Source organism: Strongylocentrotus purpuratus, unplaced genomic scaffold, assembly GCF_000002235.5.
Source record: "Strongylocentrotus purpuratus isolate Spur 01 unplaced genomic scaffold, Spur_5.0 spur5_scaffold_2, whole genome shotgun sequence".
In the NCBI taxonomy this organism is placed as follows: Eukaryota; Metazoa; Echinodermata; class Echinoidea; order Camarodonta; family Strongylocentrotidae; genus Strongylocentrotus; species Strongylocentrotus purpuratus.
Genome location: NW_022145605.1, coordinates 7,338,491 through 7,358,783, shown reverse-complemented (window position 1 = coordinate 7,358,783; position 20,293 = coordinate 7,338,491). Strand labels below are relative to the sequence as shown.

At 37.7% G+C, this 20,293-nt stretch overlaps 1 protein-coding gene across 1 annotated transcript; it reads right to left on the bottom strand.

Moving 5' to 3' along the window:
- Nucleotides 1–1,098: 1,098 nt before the first annotated feature.
- On the bottom strand, nt 1,099–20,234 carry LOC100888375. The gene is made up of 20 exons (XM_030991548.1): nt 19,950–20,234; nt 19,036–19,274; nt 18,182–18,553; nt 17,248–17,371; nt 16,715–16,889; nt 15,696–15,880; nt 15,022–15,177; nt 14,204–14,368; nt 13,604–13,731; nt 10,972–11,379; nt 10,252–10,411; nt 9,078–9,320; nt 8,541–8,678; nt 7,938–8,094; nt 6,788–7,045; nt 5,979–6,145; nt 4,955–5,197; nt 3,477–3,632; nt 2,738–2,941; nt 1,099–2,160 (listed from the first exon to the last, which is right to left on the bottom strand). Exons 1-20 carry the CDS (start codon nt 20,202–20,204, stop codon nt 2,110–2,112), a joined length of 3,984 nt encoding a protein of 1,327 aa, XP_030847408.1. The 5' UTR covers nt 20,205–20,234; the 3' UTR covers nt 1,099–2,109.
- Nucleotides 20,235–20,293: the final 59 nt, after the last annotated feature.

Sequence of the window (20,293 nt, the reverse complement as noted above, 5' to 3'; positions counted from 1 at the left end):
AAAAGTCAATTTTTTAAAGCGACAGGTCCAGATATTTTATTTCTTTGCTCATTATCGTTTATTTTTCTGAGTTTGTCCATTTCCCAGAAGTGCAATTTTCCAAAGTACAATATTTGCAATTTCATGCTCACATAAAGCCCGACTCGGTGTATACACATTGTGCCCGAGTGTGATTTTTGTTAGCATATTCAAATTGAACAACTAACTATATACAGGTAGATCAACATATCAATATACTGATAGGAAGGGAATTATTGTATGGCACATAACTGCAATCATTTTACTTGTATTTAAAAGAAGATTAGGTTGTGATGTAAGCATAATTGTTTCCAGCACAAGATTTCATTTTAAATTTACCAGAGTTTTGATTACAAAAACTGGGTAACAAGGAAATGTTTAAAATCAAGAAAAGTAAAAGTATGCTTGGTAGTGCATTGGTAAAAAATTAAACATTCTAGAGATTCCTCCTTTAACACAAATTAATATCTGTAACACTCCCATATCTTTGTTGGGTGCTGTGAGAGATTTTTAAAGCACATTTTAAACCACCAACCTGATCAGGTTTTCAGCCATGTACTTCTTTATGTATGAAGTTGTATTTTCATATCAATGTGTCTTGATAACTGTATCATGATCTGATAAATAAAAGAGGTTAAAGTTGTCATTAAATTTAGCATGTCTCTGTCTGTCTGTTGTCTCTCTGTCTTTCCCTCTCTCTCTCTCTTCCCTCTCTCTCTTCCCTCTCTCTCTTCCTGTCATTTAATAATATTATGCCTCTTACTCTCAGTATCTGTATATATATATATATATATATATATATATATATCTCTCTGTCTCTTGCTCTCTCTGTCTCTTGCTCTCTCTGTCTCTCACTGTTACTCTTTTGCTCTCTTTATCACATACACCTTCTATCAATAAAACACAAATGATCAATAGGATATTAAGGCACGTTGAAGCTTTGAGGGTTAAAGGGTTTGATGCGCTTGTGTAATGGGGTTAAGTTATTCACGGCAATGTTATGGACTGTATAAGAACTCAAATGTACAAACTAACAATGCATACAGATCATGGAAAATATCACTAGCAGACAATTCATGATTACATTAAAACAATTCATTTAATTCTCATTTTCAAGCAAAGCCTTGCATCTGAAATGCAAATATGATGCACACATTGTACATGTACAGTAAATAGAGATGGTAGAAATGGAGTTGTTTTCTTTATTATCGAGTATTAAAAACAACATCAAAACAAGTATAAATTCACATCAGTATTGATCTAACTTTCATAATATAAAAATTCTACAACCCATAGCAAACATGCAAATAAATACATTCTTATTGAATACATGAAATTTTAAAATGTTTAAATCTAATTTCACTGATTGTGTAAGAAGAAAAATCCAAAAGAATACTGAAGCACACACATAAAAAGCACAGAATACATTTCGATGAGCAAACTTTACACCATATGTAGATATATCGCCCATAAGCAACTGTAAAAACTGACATACAATCAAACTTAATGTATAAATGTGCAATATGTACACTGTATATTTATATACTATGATGCAAAACTTGATACTTTCAATGTCACTCTCTTTCTATCACACACTTAATAACAAGGTTTTGAATTAGTTTCATTCAAGTTTCGTTTGATTATTACTTGAAAATCTCTCTCTTGTATAATGTTCATGAGAAGCTATACTACTTTAAACAATCAGAAGACAATAAAAGAACTGGGAACCGATTCACAAAGCCTTTTTTCAATGACCAATGACAAATCTGCTGATAGCCAATCCGAAGCAAGGATTTCAGTAGCTTATAACAAAGACTGTCATTTGTCATTGACGACAAGTTTTGTGTTACGGGTCCCGGGTTTAGACACATCATGTGATGTGACAGCTAACTGATCATCACACTCTTAGACGGTCGCCTGAAGATAAAGAAGACACAAGGGAGACATGATCTTTTTGTAAAAATTGTGGAGAAGTGGGACATTAGAAAGTGGAGCAGTTGGCTTGAGGTTGCATCGTGAGAGGATGACAGGTCAGGGTCACTAAACCTGTCTTTGGAAAGATTGCTACTGATGAATATTCCTCTCCAGGTCTTATGAGCCTGCGGTCAACGGAGCCTGACCGGTTGTTAGGAGGGCATCTTCCTGCGAGTACAGAAAAAAAAGACCAGATATAAGCAACACTCACATAGTTATTGGTCAAAGCAACAGTGAGGTAATGAGTCAATGATAACGAAATTGGACATCCTAGAGTACCATTCACAATAACTCAGGATCCTTAGCTGTGAGGGAAGTGAAGAACAGCATGCAGCTTACTAATTTCACTTTGAGGATGAAAATAAAGAAAACAGTGCAGTAGAAATAATGACAGGAGGGCATGTATGCCAGTACAGAAATCAAGCTTGGAAATTACAAAATATGATTTATACATTGTATATGTACAAGCTTGGAAGTTACAAAATATGATTCATATATTAAATGTACAGTAATTAAATTGAATATGTATAGTAAATTGTTAAAAAATATTTTATTTAGATATTAATCTTTATAAAGGTTTAATTGTTATGTATAGGTTTAAATGAGAAAGGACGTTTCGAGCTGAATCTATAATAAGTGGTGTGTTTATGGACAGATGGCAACTAATGTTTAATTATACATGTACCCCATACCAAATAGCTACAAACAATACAACCTTTCTTTGATTCCTTGAGGGGATACTCACCACCAAATCTGTAGCAATATCATGCATGGACTCTTCAAAGTTCTGCATTTCTTTGAGGTAGTGCGCGCTGTTTGTTCCCTCTGATTGGACTACAGAGGGCAGGCTACGAAGGACGATGTGATTCAGGGGATGGCCGGTCTTGTCTTGAGAAGCCTTAGAGAATTTCTTGAAGTCCCCAGCGATGTGTAAGAAATAGTCTCTCCTCTGCACAAGAAAGGAGTAGAGAAGTTGAACATGGGATACTGTAAGGCCTACCATTACAAGTTTGTTCTAGGTCGAATCTTATAAAGGTTTACAACTGATCTGAAGCAGAGTGAAGCACCATATGTGATGTGTCACCACAAAGGATATGGAGATGAGGAGTAAGAAGAGTAAAGGAATAAATGGATACATATATGCAGTTGGTTTCCTACATTAACACAATTTTTGATCATTATTTCTTTCCTTCATTCATCCCTTCCTTCTTTCTTTGTTCTTTCTTTGTTCTTTCATTCTTTCCTTACTTCTTTCTTTCTTTCGTTCTTATATCATTTCTTCCTCCTTTCTTTCTTTCTTTCTTTCTTTCTTTCTATTTTTCTTTTGTTCTTATATCCTTCCTTCATTCTTTCCTCCCTTCTTTTCCTTCTTTTTGTATTTTTTTCCTTTCACAAAAGTCTGACAAAGTCTAAGCCTGTGATATAAGTATATATGGTGTCTGGAGGTAAAAGTCAAAAGCCAACAAACAATCATGACTACTTACCGGTAGAGGAACGGTTTGACCCTGGTAGAAGTGACCATCCCAGATAGAGACGATGGCCGAGGGGTGACGAGGATGGACCCTGATCAGCTTCTTCTCCACAGAGACCCTCATCCAGGACTCAAGGCTAGGGGCATCCCTCAGACCCTTCAGGAAGGGCTGGAGCCAGAGAGGATGGGAGGAGATGAGAAAGATGAGGAGAAGAAAGTTGACAAAGTTGGGGTTGGTTTCCACTATTCGCATCATTTTTTGCCCTTTCTTCTATTTTTCTTTCTTTCTTTCTTCCTCTCCCACTCACACACACACTCTCTCTCTCTCCCACACACCTTCTCCCTGTTCCTGTTCTCATCATGACTCCCACTGAAGTCCTTTTACATTTACTATGAGATCAAGCTCTCTCCCATTCTCTCTGCCTGTCTTTATCTCTCTCCACTCAATCTCTCCTCTCTCTCTCTTTGTCTTTTTCTCTTTCATCCTCTTGTTATTGTCCTCTCTCTCCTTGATAAATGTCATTATATACCTCACTTAAGAAATCCAGCCATCTGATTGGTCGAATTGCATTCATAAACTTCAACTGTTCCTGTAAAATTCTCGGTAACCATGCATAAACATTTCAATATTTTTAATAACCATGGTTATTAAAAATAGTTAAAATGTTTATGCATGGTTACCCCATAGGTTTACATGTTAAAAAATGGTTTGAGCGATGGAGGATGCCGTATGTGTGCGAAGGATTGGTCGGTAATTTCAATACAATTGAATCTCGATCGATCTTACCGACAATTTTATCTTGCATTGTTGACATGAAGACGAAAATAAACTTCCAAAAACAAAAAAACAACATCTGCCGATAGATCTTGATCTAAGTTCGTGCCAATATGCACTGCAAAAGTAAAAGAAGAGTCCGTATATGGAGCTTTTGCGAAGCATTCATCACACGCGAAGCCGGTTTCAATTCATTTTAATGTATATATTGGAGAAAACTGCCAAGCATGTTAACGGCGGGCCATAGCCGAGTGGTCTAAGCGTTGGTTTTCGGTACACCTCTTGTTGTACGCAAGGGTTCGAATCCCGTCTTCGACAAAATTGATAAATATTTTTCATTTTTCATTTTTTAGTCTATTTTTTTTCGGCATATAAAAGTATTAATGACTGCTTTAATATTCGAGAAATAGTTGTTTTCATACGCTCTCGGGAAGGTTACAATTGGGCTATTCCCCTCGGCAAGCCTCGGGGAATAGCACAATTCTAACCTTCCCTTGAGCGTAATAAAACAACTATTTCTCTCAAAGCAGTCATTAATACTATAATATTGAATGATATCTGATTACTGATTATTGTTAGATATTGGTGACATTATTTTATTAAATGATGAATATTAAAAAAAGATTCTCATAACCATTTATCAGCATATAAAAATTCTTGTTATTCCAAAACAAAACAATGCTTGGCACCACATACATGTAGAAGGTGCTACTTACCTTATCTTTATCATTCTGAAAGATGGGGATGATGAACGTTCCCTGGATGACACAATTCCTGTCAAAGATTGGCAGCACACCCCAGCCCTGGCAGGAGGAGTTATCCAATTTCAAAGGACCTTTGCCCTTTGGAGCTTGGATCACGGCCTTGGTGAGACCTGCTGGGTCAACCTTGTAGATCACCTCCAGACAGAAGAACTGAAGCAGAAGCACAGACTTTTCATCATAGACAGGACGCAAAACCTGCACCAAGAAATGGGACAATATTGAACATCATATGGATTTTTAGTCATTTGTATGAAGTATGACTAAAAATATCTTTAGTTTCTTGATCATTTTTTTAATTAGAATTTTCATCATAGACAGGCCGCAAAACCTGCCCCAAGAAATGGGAAAATATTTAACATAATATGGATTTTGTATGTAGTAGGACTAAAAATATCATTAGTTTCTTGATCATTTTTAGGTTATGTAAAACCTGCATGAACTTGTTTCAATTATTTTCTTGTTCACATTGAAGCCAACCTTTTTGAATGATTACCATCCCATTAAACTACCATCCTATTAGTAGAAGTGTCGTAGTTGAGTGGTTTGAGCACTTGACTTGAAATTTGAAGGTCGTGGTTCGATCCTCGACACGGCACTAATGTCCTTTGGCAAGATGTTAATCTACATTTGACACTCTCCTCCCAAGTGTTCTATGGGTACCCGCTAGGATGCAAAAGTTGATGTGGTTGGATGAGCAAGTGGCGCTTGTAAAATGGCGACTGGCCGGAATGCTCCCCAGGGAGTGGAGAATGTGCATATATTGTGCGCAGGGAAGCCTGAATCCAATGACTGGGTAATAATATGTACTGCACCTAGAACCGCATTAGCGCATTATAAATGTGAGCTATTATTATTATTATTAATGATAAATGTATGGTGCTTCAGAGGTCAGAGCAAGGGTCTCAGAACCATAAAGTCCTGGGTTCAAAACCTAGTAAGACCACATTGTTAAGGAGTGATGATGGTATTGACTTACTGTGGCCTTGTCCTTCCACCTTGGTGCTTTCATGTGACTGTCTAGGTCCATCTCTTTAGTCAAGAAGGACTGGGACCTGCTAGACCTACCGTGCCCAGAATCCAAAATCTCTTGAGAGGCTGGACCAGGGAGCACTCTGGTAAGTACGATGCTGTAACAGTTTTCAGCTAGAGAGAGAGAGAGAGAGAGAGGAAGTAAGATGGACAACAAAAAGTAAGCACAGGTTTTATTTTTGTCATATCTCATGCCTGCAAACTTTCTAAATGCTGCAAAAAATTGGGTATCCCAGAAGGGGAAATACAAAGAAGAGGTCACCAATTCCAATTACAGACTAACTATACCAGAACTGAAGTACTTACAAACTTATTCTTCCCAAGAACAACAAAGGACTGGAACAAGTTACCCCCTCAACTGTCTTACAAAAAACAACTAAATCCTTCAAGGCCGCATTGACATGCTCTAAGATAAATAAGATAGGACCACTCTAAACGGACCTTCAGTTTATATATTCCCTCACAGAATCTTTAGGAGGACAGCAATCCAAGAAGGAATTCTGTGTACTTTGTTTGCTTTTACATGGACATGTTTAGAAAAAGAGAGGACTCTTGGGTCCATCCAGAACAATATTTTAAAGGCCTAAAACATATGTCTTAGCATTTCTACAACATCTAAATGGTTGGCAGTTAAGTAACTGTATATACATCATGAACTTCTATCAGAAACATAGTATCTTGAATAATGCAAATACCACATTCGATGTGATAAGATCAAGTTGAGAGCTAATTCAAATGCTACTGATGCATACATACCTTGTAAGCCAAACGCTGTCCTGATCTTGATGGCCACCCCTGTATCTCTCTCATAATCAACACAACGCTCAATCTCTAGCAATGGGGGCAGGCTCTCAGGGGGTTGGTGTTTGGCCTTGAGTCGCTCCATCATCCAGGTTTCTATCTCTTCGTCGGACATCTTGGGCCAGGCGTCGGCCATCTTGTTTTCTTCTTGGTTGCTAGCAAATTCAGGACCATCATGTTCGTCATCACTGGTGGAGGTGGACTTTGTGTCATCTAAAAATGAAAAAAAAACGTGATGTTAGAGTGTGAATGACGTATGTCTTAAAGACTTGATGACACGGAAGAGGCAAATACAACATCAAGCTGGCCCAAAAGAAATCTTATCTACAACTAACGACTAAATTATTCATCCCCTTACCAACTTTGGCATTTCCTTAAGTATGTACAAAATTGATTTGTTCCCATTTATAATTCTTGAGAATATGACATATTAAAGTTTACATTTTAAAGTATTCAACAACAGCCCTAATTAAACCAGTCCAAATTGCATCCCTGAGCTATGAATAACACAAAAAACATCAAATTTACAAGAGGTATGAATAATTGAGTTGTACATCATCAATAGTGATCTGTCAGTTTATGACAGGTTCAGTGACCCATTCGAAATTCTATATCAAGTGTCTCTCCAAGTTTCTCTCCAAGTTCCTCGGTCTTGAGCCAACCGTTTCATCGTTTCATACCGTTGCTCCACATTCTGCGATTATATCGTCTAGAAAGCCTTTACGAGGTCTTCCCCTCTTCTTTGACTGTCTACCAATAAAACAAGTCAAGACTAAAAACTAATTAAGAGGGAAGGTATTGAAAAAGGGAACAAGAAAGAAACATTGGGAGATTTAAGGTGAAGGGCCAAATACTAGAAGAGAGAAGATATTGGCATAAGAAAGAGAGAGAGAGAGAGAGAGAGAGAGAGAGAGAGAGAGAGAGAGAGAGAGAGAGAGAGAGAGAGAGAGGGAGAGAGAAAAGACAGAATGGGAGAGAGAGAGAGAGAGAGTGAAAGAGAGAGAAAGAGAGAGTTAAAGAGAGAGAGAAAGAGAGAGAGAGAGAGAGAGAGAGTCTCATATATAACCCTATTGTGAAATATCTTGATTCAAACTTTAAGCCATACCTTCTCTTCTTGCCAACTCCAAAGCCACATCTCTCACCGTCTGACTCCAATCTTGCTTTGCTTTATAATGTCCAATCACGTTGATCTCAGACTCTGTTGGTTTGCAGACTTCGGACTGGTAGAACCCACTGCTGTAGGGTAATGGCTCAACGAATACCTGCACATATCAGGAATTTCCATTCTTGTTATCATATTCATTTTCAGACCCCATAGGAAAGTTTAAACCATGTGACGTATATTTCAGATTATTAGCAAGCATGGTTTTAGATCAAAAATTAGAAAGAGGGGTGGAGGGAATACTACATATTGCAGCTGTTCTTGTTACAATGGAGGAATATATAAAGTAAACCAATCAGACAACATGCATGCAAATATGTTGTTTTTTTTAGTTGGGGGGGGGGGGGGGGTGGGAGGGAGGAGCTGTGAGCTCCCACATGAAGACTTGCATCTGGAGAATAGATTTTCTTATTCTTCAAAAACATACAATGTCTACAAATAGAAATTTATTTGGTTATATATATATATATATATATATATATATACATATAAGACAGAGCTATTAGTCGGGACTGCAGACTCACAGCACTAAAAAAGGTTACATACCTTAGAGGGCGGAAGGAGTCTGAGAAGGACTGAGCAGCCTGGTAATGATGGTAGGTGATCAAGCGATTGGGGCAGGATAGGCCCATGAGGCGCTGGGTAGCCTGATCGTAAACGCATCTGATGACCTCCAATATTAAGCTATAGTGAAATCAAGAAGAAACATGTTAACAGCAACCAAAATTAAAGAATTAATGTGAATAATTACAATGGGGGTAAAATTCTTTTGACAAAGATCTCTTGAAACAAGGAACTGAGTGGCATTTATTTAACAGTGTTCCAGTCATTGAGGGGACACTAGGATTCAGAGGGGGAGGGGGGGGTGGGGTACTTGGACATTATTATTAGATGGATGAAATAGGGAAAACTAAGGTCATTGAGTGATGGGACGGAGTGGAAAGGGTATCACCTTCTTTTCCTGTTTCTTTCTCTATTTTTTTTCCATAGTAAATTTTATGGGAGGGAGGGGGTGGGGGGGGGGGGCCTTTAAATATCACAATAAAACTGACCAACAGCTTGAGGGGCCTTTCATAAACTCACCTTCTTGGTCTCCCCATTGTAGACCTTCACTACACAGACTCCTACAACAACCACCTGATGGGTGTATCTATCCACGGTCCAGACTCGTAACTCCACCAGCTGGTCCGGCAGTGCTCTCTCGATCTCTTCCCGGTAGTCGAACTTTGGGCAGCGAGCGTGCGCCGAACAGGTCAGGTCAGGCAGGGTACAAAGTTCAAGGCTAGTGCTCCGGTGTGCAGTGGCAAATCTCTCTTTGACTGTAACCTGATTTTATTCAAGAAATGGATTCAAAGAAAGTTGTATGTATGACCTTTTACAGAAGATTACATTGCTATACAAACAACTTTCATGGCTTTAATACTGAAAAGATTCTTTTTGCCCCTGAGCAATTTACTTGGTTTACAAAGCCTTGTAGATAGAGCTATAATCACATTGTGTGTGCCATACGGGCAAAAATAATTGAGATGATTTCAATTACCTATTTCAGTTTTAATTAAGTAAAACTCAACGTCTCTGCCAAATCTTGATGAATCGAAAATAGCAAATATCGTTGATATATATAGGGAAAACTAGGTTTAGCTTTACATAGTCTATCCATCTTCATGACATCTCAATCAAATAATGTGTTTTAAATCATTATTGTGGTACACACAATAGGAGTGCACATTCTATCAAGACCTGTCAACTGTTTTGCGACATGAGATTACTATTGCATGGTTACCTTCTCTACATACATGTACTACATGTACGTACACATGCACATGATCTTAAAAAGGTGTAATCTCTCTTCACAATTATCAATGCAGGTACAGTCAAACCTGCCTATAAAGGTCACCAAGAGGAAACAGTAAAACGTGACCACTACAGACAGATGCAGGCCTCTTCGAGACAAATTCTTGTTTACATGTTTCATCATACAGGGAGACATTATAGGTGACCATTGTACAGTCAAACCTGCTTTAGTGACCACCTGTATAGAAAGACCACATTTTTTTGTTTCCCTTGAAACTGGTTTCTCATTGAAACATGTACTCAAGGAACCTGTACATATAGACTACCTGCCTATAAAGACCACTGTTCTTGTCTCTCTTGGGTGGTCTTTATAGACAGGTTTCAGAATATATGCAAGCAGCCTTTATAAAAAGGCAGCCACTATGATAAATTTGACTATGAATATCAAGCAGAGCATGCATACCTTGACTATGGTAGCGTTGTCGGGCAGGAAGCGTACACCATCTACGTAGAGATCAAAACCTTCCATCGGAGCTGGTGCATTGGGTAGGTCCGATGATGCACGGGGGTCAAAGGGCACCCAGACCGGTTCGTCTTCTACCAGTGGTAAGACCTGTTGCATCCTGTTGCATCAAGAGGAAGGGGTAACAATTATAGGAGAGGGGTATCAGGAGTTGGAAATAAGCATAAGGTATTGGCAAATTCTAAGAATTTGTTTCTTTCTGGTGTAAAAAGCCTCTAAATATGAATATAGTGAATCCTCTGTGTATTCATGGGAGAGAGGAAAATAAGATTTTATGGACAGGTGGTATCTTATTATGTACAGAATTCTGACATACAACATTTAATGAGAACTACTATACTATGGTCTTTCTAAACATGTGGTCTTTCTATAGAGGCGGTCACTAGAGTGACAACATTTGTAAGTGGTTTTCTCATCATCAAAACAAGACAAATAGACTTTGCATGCTGTTATTCCTACACAGAAATCTCAAGTTTGATATAAATGATAATAATAATAATAATAATAATTGTGATTTATATAGCACATAATAATCATCAAAGACAATCCTCTATGCGCTTTACATTATCAAATACAAATTACATATAAGATCACAATATCATTATGTGATATGATTGTCTCTTACAGAAAAAAAATAATATTATATTACCCCAATCTTACCTTCCACCTTGAAGATTGGTACTAGGGCCCTTTACTTCATCTCCAGAAATATTTACTGTTAGAAGACTAGGCCCAACTTCTGTGCCTTGAGACAGGCGAGGCTTTATGACAGGAGGGGAAACCTGGGAGGGTGTGGCTATGAATGTAGGAGGGGCTATGGATGTAGGAGGAGCAGTGAGTGTAGGAGGAGCTATGGATGTAGGAGGAGCCATGGGTGTAGGAGGGGCTATGAAGATAGGAGGGACCATGAAAGTAGGTGTGGCTTTGGATGATGGTGGGATAGTCCCTGCATCCTCTTGGACGGTGACGGATGATGATTGAATGTTAGTAAGGTTAGTGGTGGAAATGCTATGGATAAGATGCGCATAATGAGATGGGTCAAAGGTTACAGGTGGGCTGTGATATTTTCTGTTAGGGTGCATTAAAGGGTGCAAAGTGAAGAAAGTGAAGACAACAAACAAAGAAAAGTATTAGAAATCCACATACCAAAGAAAAACATTTTACTGAAAGTATTTTTGAGACAGCCATGTACTTTGATTGATAAGTTATAATCATGTTATATGCTATTAGAAGTTATAAAATATCTTGATTCTCCATTTGATCTCAAAATGTTGAAATACTACTGTTTCTCACGGAGTGATGTGCAATTACAAATATGTCTTTAAGATGTTTTTTTTTCCCAAATGTTTTCTTGACATCTGAATAGACAAACCATGGCAGTCTGTCTTTAAAAAAACTTGGAGGTATTGCAATTTCTTTTCATGACCATGCATATGATTTCAGACATATTTCCCACAGCAGTAATGTAAGCAATAGGTATGTTAAGCATATTCAACAAGATAGCACATTCACCAACACTGTAAACAGCCCTGCAACAAGAAAAGAAGTTGCCAATTTGCAAAAGAGACTTAATAAATGATTAGTGATTGACAACATGTACATTGATATAGAACAAATTTGAAAAGTACATTGAAATAATCTTAGTTATTGTTAAAGGGAATCTTACAGAGTGCCATTTCAGTTTAACTTTAAATTTAAAATTGACTGAACAAATTCAGTTTCAAATTCTGTTGTTTTTCTGTTATATGTGGTTTTTCTTGAACACAAATTTAGGGGGGGGGGGACCATTTGATGGTATGAATGGAACAAACATGGCAATTGTTGAATTAGCCTGTAACACTATGTAATGATCCAATGCTTCTTTTTCTGTGTTTTGGCTTTATTTGGCAATTAGTCCAAATAGACTATTCTTGCCATGAAATTTTCTATTAATTATATATGAAAAAGAAAAGAAAAGGATAACTGTTTTGGGGACATACAATACTTTATGTCAAGGCATGATTTAATTTTTTACTTTGCAAATCACTTTTCACACACAAAAGAACACACTAGTATAAAGTACCGTATACACAACAAAATACATATACATAACATACACAAATTAGCTTCAATTTATGCATCCACAATACATCACAATACAAAATTGTTAAGTAGAAGATATGACCAACATACAACTAAAAAATTATGTTTCGTGCTCAACATCTTTCAGTAATTATAACCACCACCTATTTTTCAACAAGATGACACGTGCAACTCGTAGACTATCACAAAAATAATTATTCATGACTCATATATAACATAATTGTACACAGGAGCATTCACCTTTACCCCATCACCCAGCTTGATAGAGCAAGCAAGCTTAATACCATACAAGTGCAGTGCAGTAAGCATTGTTTTAGAGACCCTGCAATGACCCAGAAGCCAAACTAGAGTGCAGACTTACAGAGGGTGTGACATTACCCCACTGAGGGGGACCAGGGGGTGGATGGTCACTCACAGGGGTGCTATCATGTGCCCCTGCTGGGGTACTGGTTTTAACAGGTGGAAGGGGACTTGGTTTGGGGGTTGGGGTGGCTACCTGGGGGGAGGAGGGGTAACGAGGTAGGGGCTCTACTTGGGGTGTTTTTACCGGTCTCAGAGGAGATCGTCTTTTCATTTTAAGAGCCAACTCTGAGGGCAATCTCAGAATTTGAGAACTATTTAAAGGAAATCAAGAAAAATAACAATTGGAAATGACTAATGAAAAGAGAATAAAGCATAAATTCAATACCAGTATAGTTCCTTGTTTCCAATAGTGCAATACAACCTTTTAGGAGAAAACTATGTCATATGGATAAATTTTGATAAGCCTAGGTATACAGTTAATCGTCAACTTATATTTTTTCCCCATTTTTCAAAAAAATATCATTCTACTATTTTCCTTAAATTTAAAAAGGACCTCCTTTTTCAACCAAATTCAAATTTCTGCAGCAGCATATCTCTCTCAAAAATAGCAGCAACAACTAATTGAAATCCTTTGACACATTAAAATATCTTTCTAATAAGCAACCGAATCAATATTGATCACATATTGATACATTGTTCCTGTTTTCCAACATAATTTATTCTGCTAAGACGACTGGATGATACATAAAGAATTTCATTCAATTTGAAAATTTACGTCAGCTTCTAGAAAGCTTGTTGACTTGCAACAAGCTGGCCTTAAACATGTGTAGGTATTTCAATGAATATGTAAAAGGAGTGCTTTTGCATTGATGAAAATGTTCATCTGTTTATTTGTATGTACACTTACTTTTCAGGTTTGGCTACTGGGCGTCGGTTCAGGGATGGTATATCAGTCACGCTACCCTCGTTCTGCAAATGTTGGAATGCCTTTTGTATGTCCAAGGTGTACAGTCTGCATGGCTCACTGACAAATATCTATCATCATTAGTATAATTTCAAGAAGAGACAAAATAAACAATAGCAATGATAGTCAAGCATAGTACAAAGTGTAAATGTTGACAATTGCAAGTTACAAATAAAAATTAAAAGATTTGGATTGAGATAAAGGGTAGTTTATTGAATGAGTAACACCAAGAAAGCATCATTTACTCAACCAGAGTAACCTTAGCCAATGTTTTTGTTCTGAGGAAACTGCATGAGCTACATTAAAAGGACTAAAATAAAGAGAGAAATAGAGAAAGAAAAAAAGATAAAGGTTAAAGGAAAAGACAAATTAATGAAAGGTGGAAAGGTAGAAATTGGGAGACATATCATATCAAACCAAAATAAATGAATATCAAATCAACCCCCATAAAAACATAAGCATCTTGAACAAATGGCCTCAGCCAATGAGTCTGTTATGGGGAAGCTGCTGGGCATCATAACCATTATGCCTTTATTGCCTTACCTGTTTCATGACATGGTAGTCCTGTGCCGTTTCCATGAAGTTCTTTCTCAGTAGCGTGAGAAGTGAGAGACAGAGTCTAGAGAGGACTTCATGACTCCATCCACTCATGAAACACTGATCCCAGATGAGGAGAACAGCCTGGGTGTCGCACACACCTACAAAGCCCTGCACAGTTTCAAATGTTGAGTTGGGTTGAGTTGAGGTTTTATTATCCAAAGGTTTAAATACAGTAACATAGCAATAATAAAATAATAAATGTGTGTTTAACAAATATCTCAAATGAATAATAGGGACCAGAAAATAGCATACAATAAATGTACAAGACAAAACTCTCAGAATTCTTTTTTCTTCTTCAAATGAGGAAATGAAAGGTTCTGATTTATTGATCACTTATATAAGTCCAGTGATTTCTTCACTGCCTTACAAACATCTTGAACTATTTCATACATGTACAATAACCAAGTTCAATCTCAATTGTGACTAGGAATACTGCTTAAACTGAATGTTTGGGATAACACGGTCAGTCAGTGCCTGCAAGAGGCCATTAGTATCAATATTGACCTGCCTAAAGAACCATTCAGACCAATTACAAAATACTGTGCAGCTAATGAAACAACATACAGATCAGCGAGTATGGGTAAAGGGGACATTTTTGTATTCAGCTGTTGTTTCTATTTCCATTCCCACCTACTATTCGTTTACATGCAAAGTTGGCTGACGTTTTTTTTTCATTCTTTGGTTTTGCTTTTTGTTTGTCAGTTTACCACCAAATATCTAAAAAGGGATCCAAGGATAAATTGCAGCCTGTTTTCTCTCACCTCTCCAAGCCATTTCCTGAGGAACATAAGAGGACTTGCAAGCATCTGTCTCTCTTCACTGCTTCCTGTTGCCATAGTTACAGCATCACGAGGAACATGGGAAGTTAGTGATGATGCCTTCTGTTGCTCCTCATGTATCTGGTGCACAAGGAAATCCTGGGAAAAGGCAAAGGAGAAATGTACAGGGAACAATGATTTAATGATTATAGCTTCTTTTTACATGTATGTAGAAAAAACATTAAATTGCATTTGAAAATATGAATTTTAAACATGGTAGGATGAGAAGGAAAGCTGTAATTATTCTTACCACAAATAAATCTCATCATAAGAAAGCATACAGAGTTCACCTTTAATGGCCTATCAATGTCTTATTTGATGCAAAATATGTCAGCGTATTTATTGAAAATGTTACATAAGGAAGGATACATTAAATATTAGTTATGTAAAAAACTCATAAGAATGATTTGCATGAATTATATTCCTTTGTCGCACTTGCATGTATCACTTTGATTACTGGTAAGCAAGATTCTGCTGCCGAATATATCAGCTTGGTGCAATTTAGATGGAACAATTAAGTGAATGATTAAAAGATACAAAAAGTAATTAACATTTTAATTTCAATAGTTTGCGGACAGTATGTGGACTTTCAAATTAAATCAGCAGTATAAGAGTACCTTGGGGTCTAGCTTGACATTGGTCTTGCTGCATTTCATAAGATGGTTGAAGAACTCTGGATCTTCCCTCTCTATGACCTGCATCACGTCTTGAGCCACGGCTAGGACCGCGGACCAGCAAGGAAAGGTGTAGCTCCGTAGCAGGTGCAGCTGAAGGGCTAGCTCATAGGGAAGGTCATCAGGACCTGAGGGAAAGCACAGGGGGTAGATTAAAGAGATGAATGGGACCAGCGAGGAAAGGTGTAGCTACGTAGGAGGTGCAGCTGAAGGGCTAGCTCATAGGCAAGGTCATCAGGACCTAAGGGGAAGCATAGGGGATAGATTAAAGAGATGAATGGGACCAGCGAGGAAAGGTGCACACGTAGGAGGTGCAGCTGAAGGGCTAGCTCATAGGCAAGGTCATCAGGACCTAAGGGGAAGCATAGGGGATAGATTAAAGAGATGAATGGGACCAGCGAGGAAAGGTGTAGCTACGTAGGAGGTGCAGCTGAAGGGCTAGCTCATAGGGAAGGTCATCAGGACCTGAGGTCAAGCATAGCAGGTAGATTCCAGAGGTGAAGGGTTCCAGTGTTTTATACCGACTACCAAGCCCAAGCCAGGGTAGAATTCATAGAGGATAGGAATCTTGTGTGATATCTTGTTATCATTAAGATAATAATCAACATCATCATCATGATCATCCACCTCCACCTCCTCTTAATATCAACTTCCTGATCCTCCAGGGTAATAATAGGATTGCAGGGCCCTCAGGGAGAACAATATTAATACTGATATACAAGGCAGCATCATCATCATCATGGTCATCGTCGTTGTCATCGTCGTCGTCGTCGTCATCATCATCATCATCATCATCATCATCATCATCGTCATCATCGTCATTTTTATCTTCATTATCATCATCATCATCATCATCATCATCATCATCATTATCATTGACAATACCATCACCACCACCATCATCACCACTGTCATCATCATCACCAATGCCATCATCATTATCAGCATCAATATCGTCTAACCTTGAGTATCTCCTTGAGATTTCTCCATGAGAGCCAGATGCAGTGGATAGAGCCAATGAATGTAGTAAGGTTGGTAGCTTCTATCAAAGACATACAGAATGTTGAGAGCCTCCAGGGCATGCTTGGGGAGCGTCTGACCTCTATGCTTCAGCAGACATGGTGTGTTGCTATATTTCTGAGGAATCAATGAAATAAGTTTCAAGAAAATTCATCAGCACCTAATTGCAAATAACTGTCTTTAATAAAGACTTACAAGCAGTGAAAACGATACATGAGGCCAGCGAGCAATTTAGCTCTGGTAGCCTCTAAAAAAAGGTCTGGCAAACTTAAAAAGAGCACTGGTAAAAACACACCATATATCAAAACCACTGCACTTTCAAAACGCCTCCCTTCAACATAAAACAAGAATGTTTACATGTACATCCAAATATCTTGACCATAATTACAAAATGCAACAATATTCATAATAAAGACAAGCACAAAATGCAAAAGAAAAGAACATAACAAATGGAAAGGGCATACTTATGACAAACCTCCTGTATTGCTGTCTCTAGCAGGCCGTTGATGGGTGAGTTGGTTGTCATGGTGATACCAAGCTCCGCCTTGCCTCTCATTACAGTCTTAGCAAAGTTTTGTCTCAAAAACCATTCAGAGCTTCTAATGATTAAAAAACAATGGAAATGGTAAAATGGCAGTTTATTTATATTGTTTTGTTTCTTAAGCAGTGCTATTTGTTTTGAAAATCGTTTTTGTTTTTCTTCCATACCTCGATCAAAAATGAAGAAACAGGTCATAGTTATCTTAAATGTAACAATTTTCTCCCATAGTATAAAAAAAAGCTTTTTATGCTCATATGTTATTACACACTGATTTACATCAAATGTTATTGTTTCCTACTGTTCTCATAATCATTCAAAATATGATATGCTGGTAAGGAGATATAACATAAGTTACTCTTGTACAGAATTCTCTATACTTACATGTAATAAAGTTCAGTTATACCAGTTCAATATTTTATAAATGGATTGTATTGTCTTCAAAATTCCTCTTGACTTTATGAAAATCTGATATGGGTTATTTCAAGGACCAATGTTCGAGAATACTGTGCTGAATTAGGCTATATATATCCATATATATATATATATATATATATATATATATATATATATATATGGCCATTACTGACTATTTATCATCTGGTATTTTATTGTGTATTATCATTTATACTCAATGATAAAATTGAGAGATACTTTTAATATGTGGATGAAATAAATAAATACAAGGCTGAAAATCATATGTATGTACAGTAGCAGATGACCTTCACATTATTTTGATCAGCCTCACATCCAGAGAATTTTTAACAACAGTAACTATGTTATAAATCCAAGTAGCATATAATATTCTTCATGATTTGAAGAGAACGTAGACAAACATTATGTATCTCATAAATTGCACCAGTGAACTTACTTCTCTCCTTGATGCACCTGCTTGTAGTTCCTCAGCATCATCTCGTTCCAAACCTTGTGTCTTAGGCTTCCTGGTAGCTGCCTTCCCATCAGCCTCCTGCACACCTCGTCCAGGCGACCCGGGTCACGACGGAGGATGGCACACAGCGACCTTCCTAGAAGGTCACTCGTCTGACCCCAGCAGTTCGGGACAGTGGTGGTGGTGGGTGTGGTGGTGTCGCCATGGTTATCGGATGGAGTGGATGGGGGAGAGGTTACTCTATGATTGGGACTAGGTTGGACCTCACGAAGATGGGTCAGCTGGGGCTTGGTTGGTTGAGGTGACTCTGACCTAGGACTAGGAGGCACTGTCATCCCCTCTTGCACAAGGTATCTATGATTTATTTTAAAAAAAACATTTTAAAAACATTTATAAAATCAGTACAAAATGTTATAAAATGTGTGTGGAGCAGAAAATAGATAGAACTTATAAGAAAAGCATTGCTGTCACCATACCTTCTATCTAGGAATTTTTTTTTTTAAAGGCATATGAAAAGCAAGTGATTAATATGGTCACCGGGCAATACAAATATTTCTTCCTGTAGAAAAAAGCCTACTGTAAATGTAACTCTTGTTAAGAAAAAAACAAGAAAAAAACAAGATGATTGCACGATTTCGATTTCGATCAAAGAGAGCCCTGGAAGGTTCTCGAACAGCTCTGGAAAAAAGATTAGAAAAAACATCACCCTTTTACGAATTATGAAAGGTGTCTAAACTTTCCATAGGAGAGAAGCAAACTAAAAGTAGTCACACAAACTGTCTCTGTGGCTAATTCCTAGATCACGAAAACAAAAACACATCTGTTTCCACTCTAACCTGTGCATTCCTGCTCTGAATATGGCATCCATTTGGGAAATGGTGTCGATCACTTCTTCCGGTACCTGCACTGGTTCTTGAGGTGGTGAGGATAGGCTGAGAGAGGAACTGTCACCAGACTTGTTCTTGGGTACCAGGTAACCACAGTCTGTTGCTGCTTGGTCTAGTTTTTCTTTCAGGAGAAGCTGGTTTGTCTGCAGAATTACTTTCCTTTCTTCGGGACTGCAGCTTTCAAGATCCTAAAATCACGTCACAAATAAGTTTTAAAATAAACCTACTCACCACTATAACAACAAAAAAAGTCAGTTAATACCGTTTCCTCAAATCTGAAGATCAATCAAATGAAAAGCACTCGCATATGCAGTTGAGTATTCTACTTTGAAGATCATTGATGCATATTTTCCTTTAAAAAGTCTTTAAAACTAATCATATCCTTATGTGAAATGAAATGACACAACAGAAAAAAGATGTTTGCACATGAAATAAGTTTTAAACCATGTTTACAGATAGGAGACATCTATAGAAACTCAAAGGTACCGGTACATGTACATGTAGGCACCATACTAGGGCTCTGTATTGTAAAGAGTTGCGATTGATTCAAATCAATTGCAACTTGTAATTAATCACAACTGTAGATAGAAGTTTCGATTAATTTCATGTTGCGATTACTTCGAATCAATTCCAAAGTTTTAAGAGACAGGCTAATGGTCATTATAACTATACAGTCAGTCTCTTGAAATTCATGGGTAAATGGTATCGAGTATGCCAGCACAACAAGAAAATTGGCTCAAGAATTTTTAGAGCAAAAATTGGTGAGCTAGGACCTGCAAAACTAATATCCAATACCTATTGTTCCACATAACCTTATTTACATAAGTGTATTGTTATCATTACCAGTCATATAAAACACATACCTTCGTTGGTTTGTCCCATGTCAACTTGCTGAGATACTTCTGAAGGAATCCTGACCCAAGCATATCAAAGATGGCTGCCCGTTTGTCCCGATCAGACAACTCCGGTTGAATCCTCTTGGCGAGGACCTGGCTCAACTTGTCATAGATCTGTTGCCATGGTGATCCTGGTAAGAGGGTTTCCTGAATGGCCGAGTCTAGCCAGTGGTGGCCGTAGGGTCGGTAAGTGCTCATCAGGTCGTCGGCGTTCAGTGCCATTGCGATTCAAGTATCAATAAAATCAATTTCTTAGGAAAGGGATTTTGTAATTAGTAAGCACTGCTTTGAATTTTGGTGTGTCAAGATGT

Coding starts and splice junctions, on each gene's coding strand:
- LOC100888375 (XM_030991548.1), bottom strand. CDS start 20,204: ATGGCACTGAACGCCGACGACCTGATGAGCACTTACCGACCCTACGGC. Junction 15,881..16,714: donor ATCTCAAGGAGATACTCAAG/GTTAGACGATAT, acceptor GCTTTCCCTCAG/GTCCTGATGACCTTCCCTAT. Junction 11,380..13,603: donor CCAGTAGCCAAACCTGAAAA/GTAAGTGTACAT, acceptor GCACCCTAACAG/AAAATATCACAGCCCACCTG.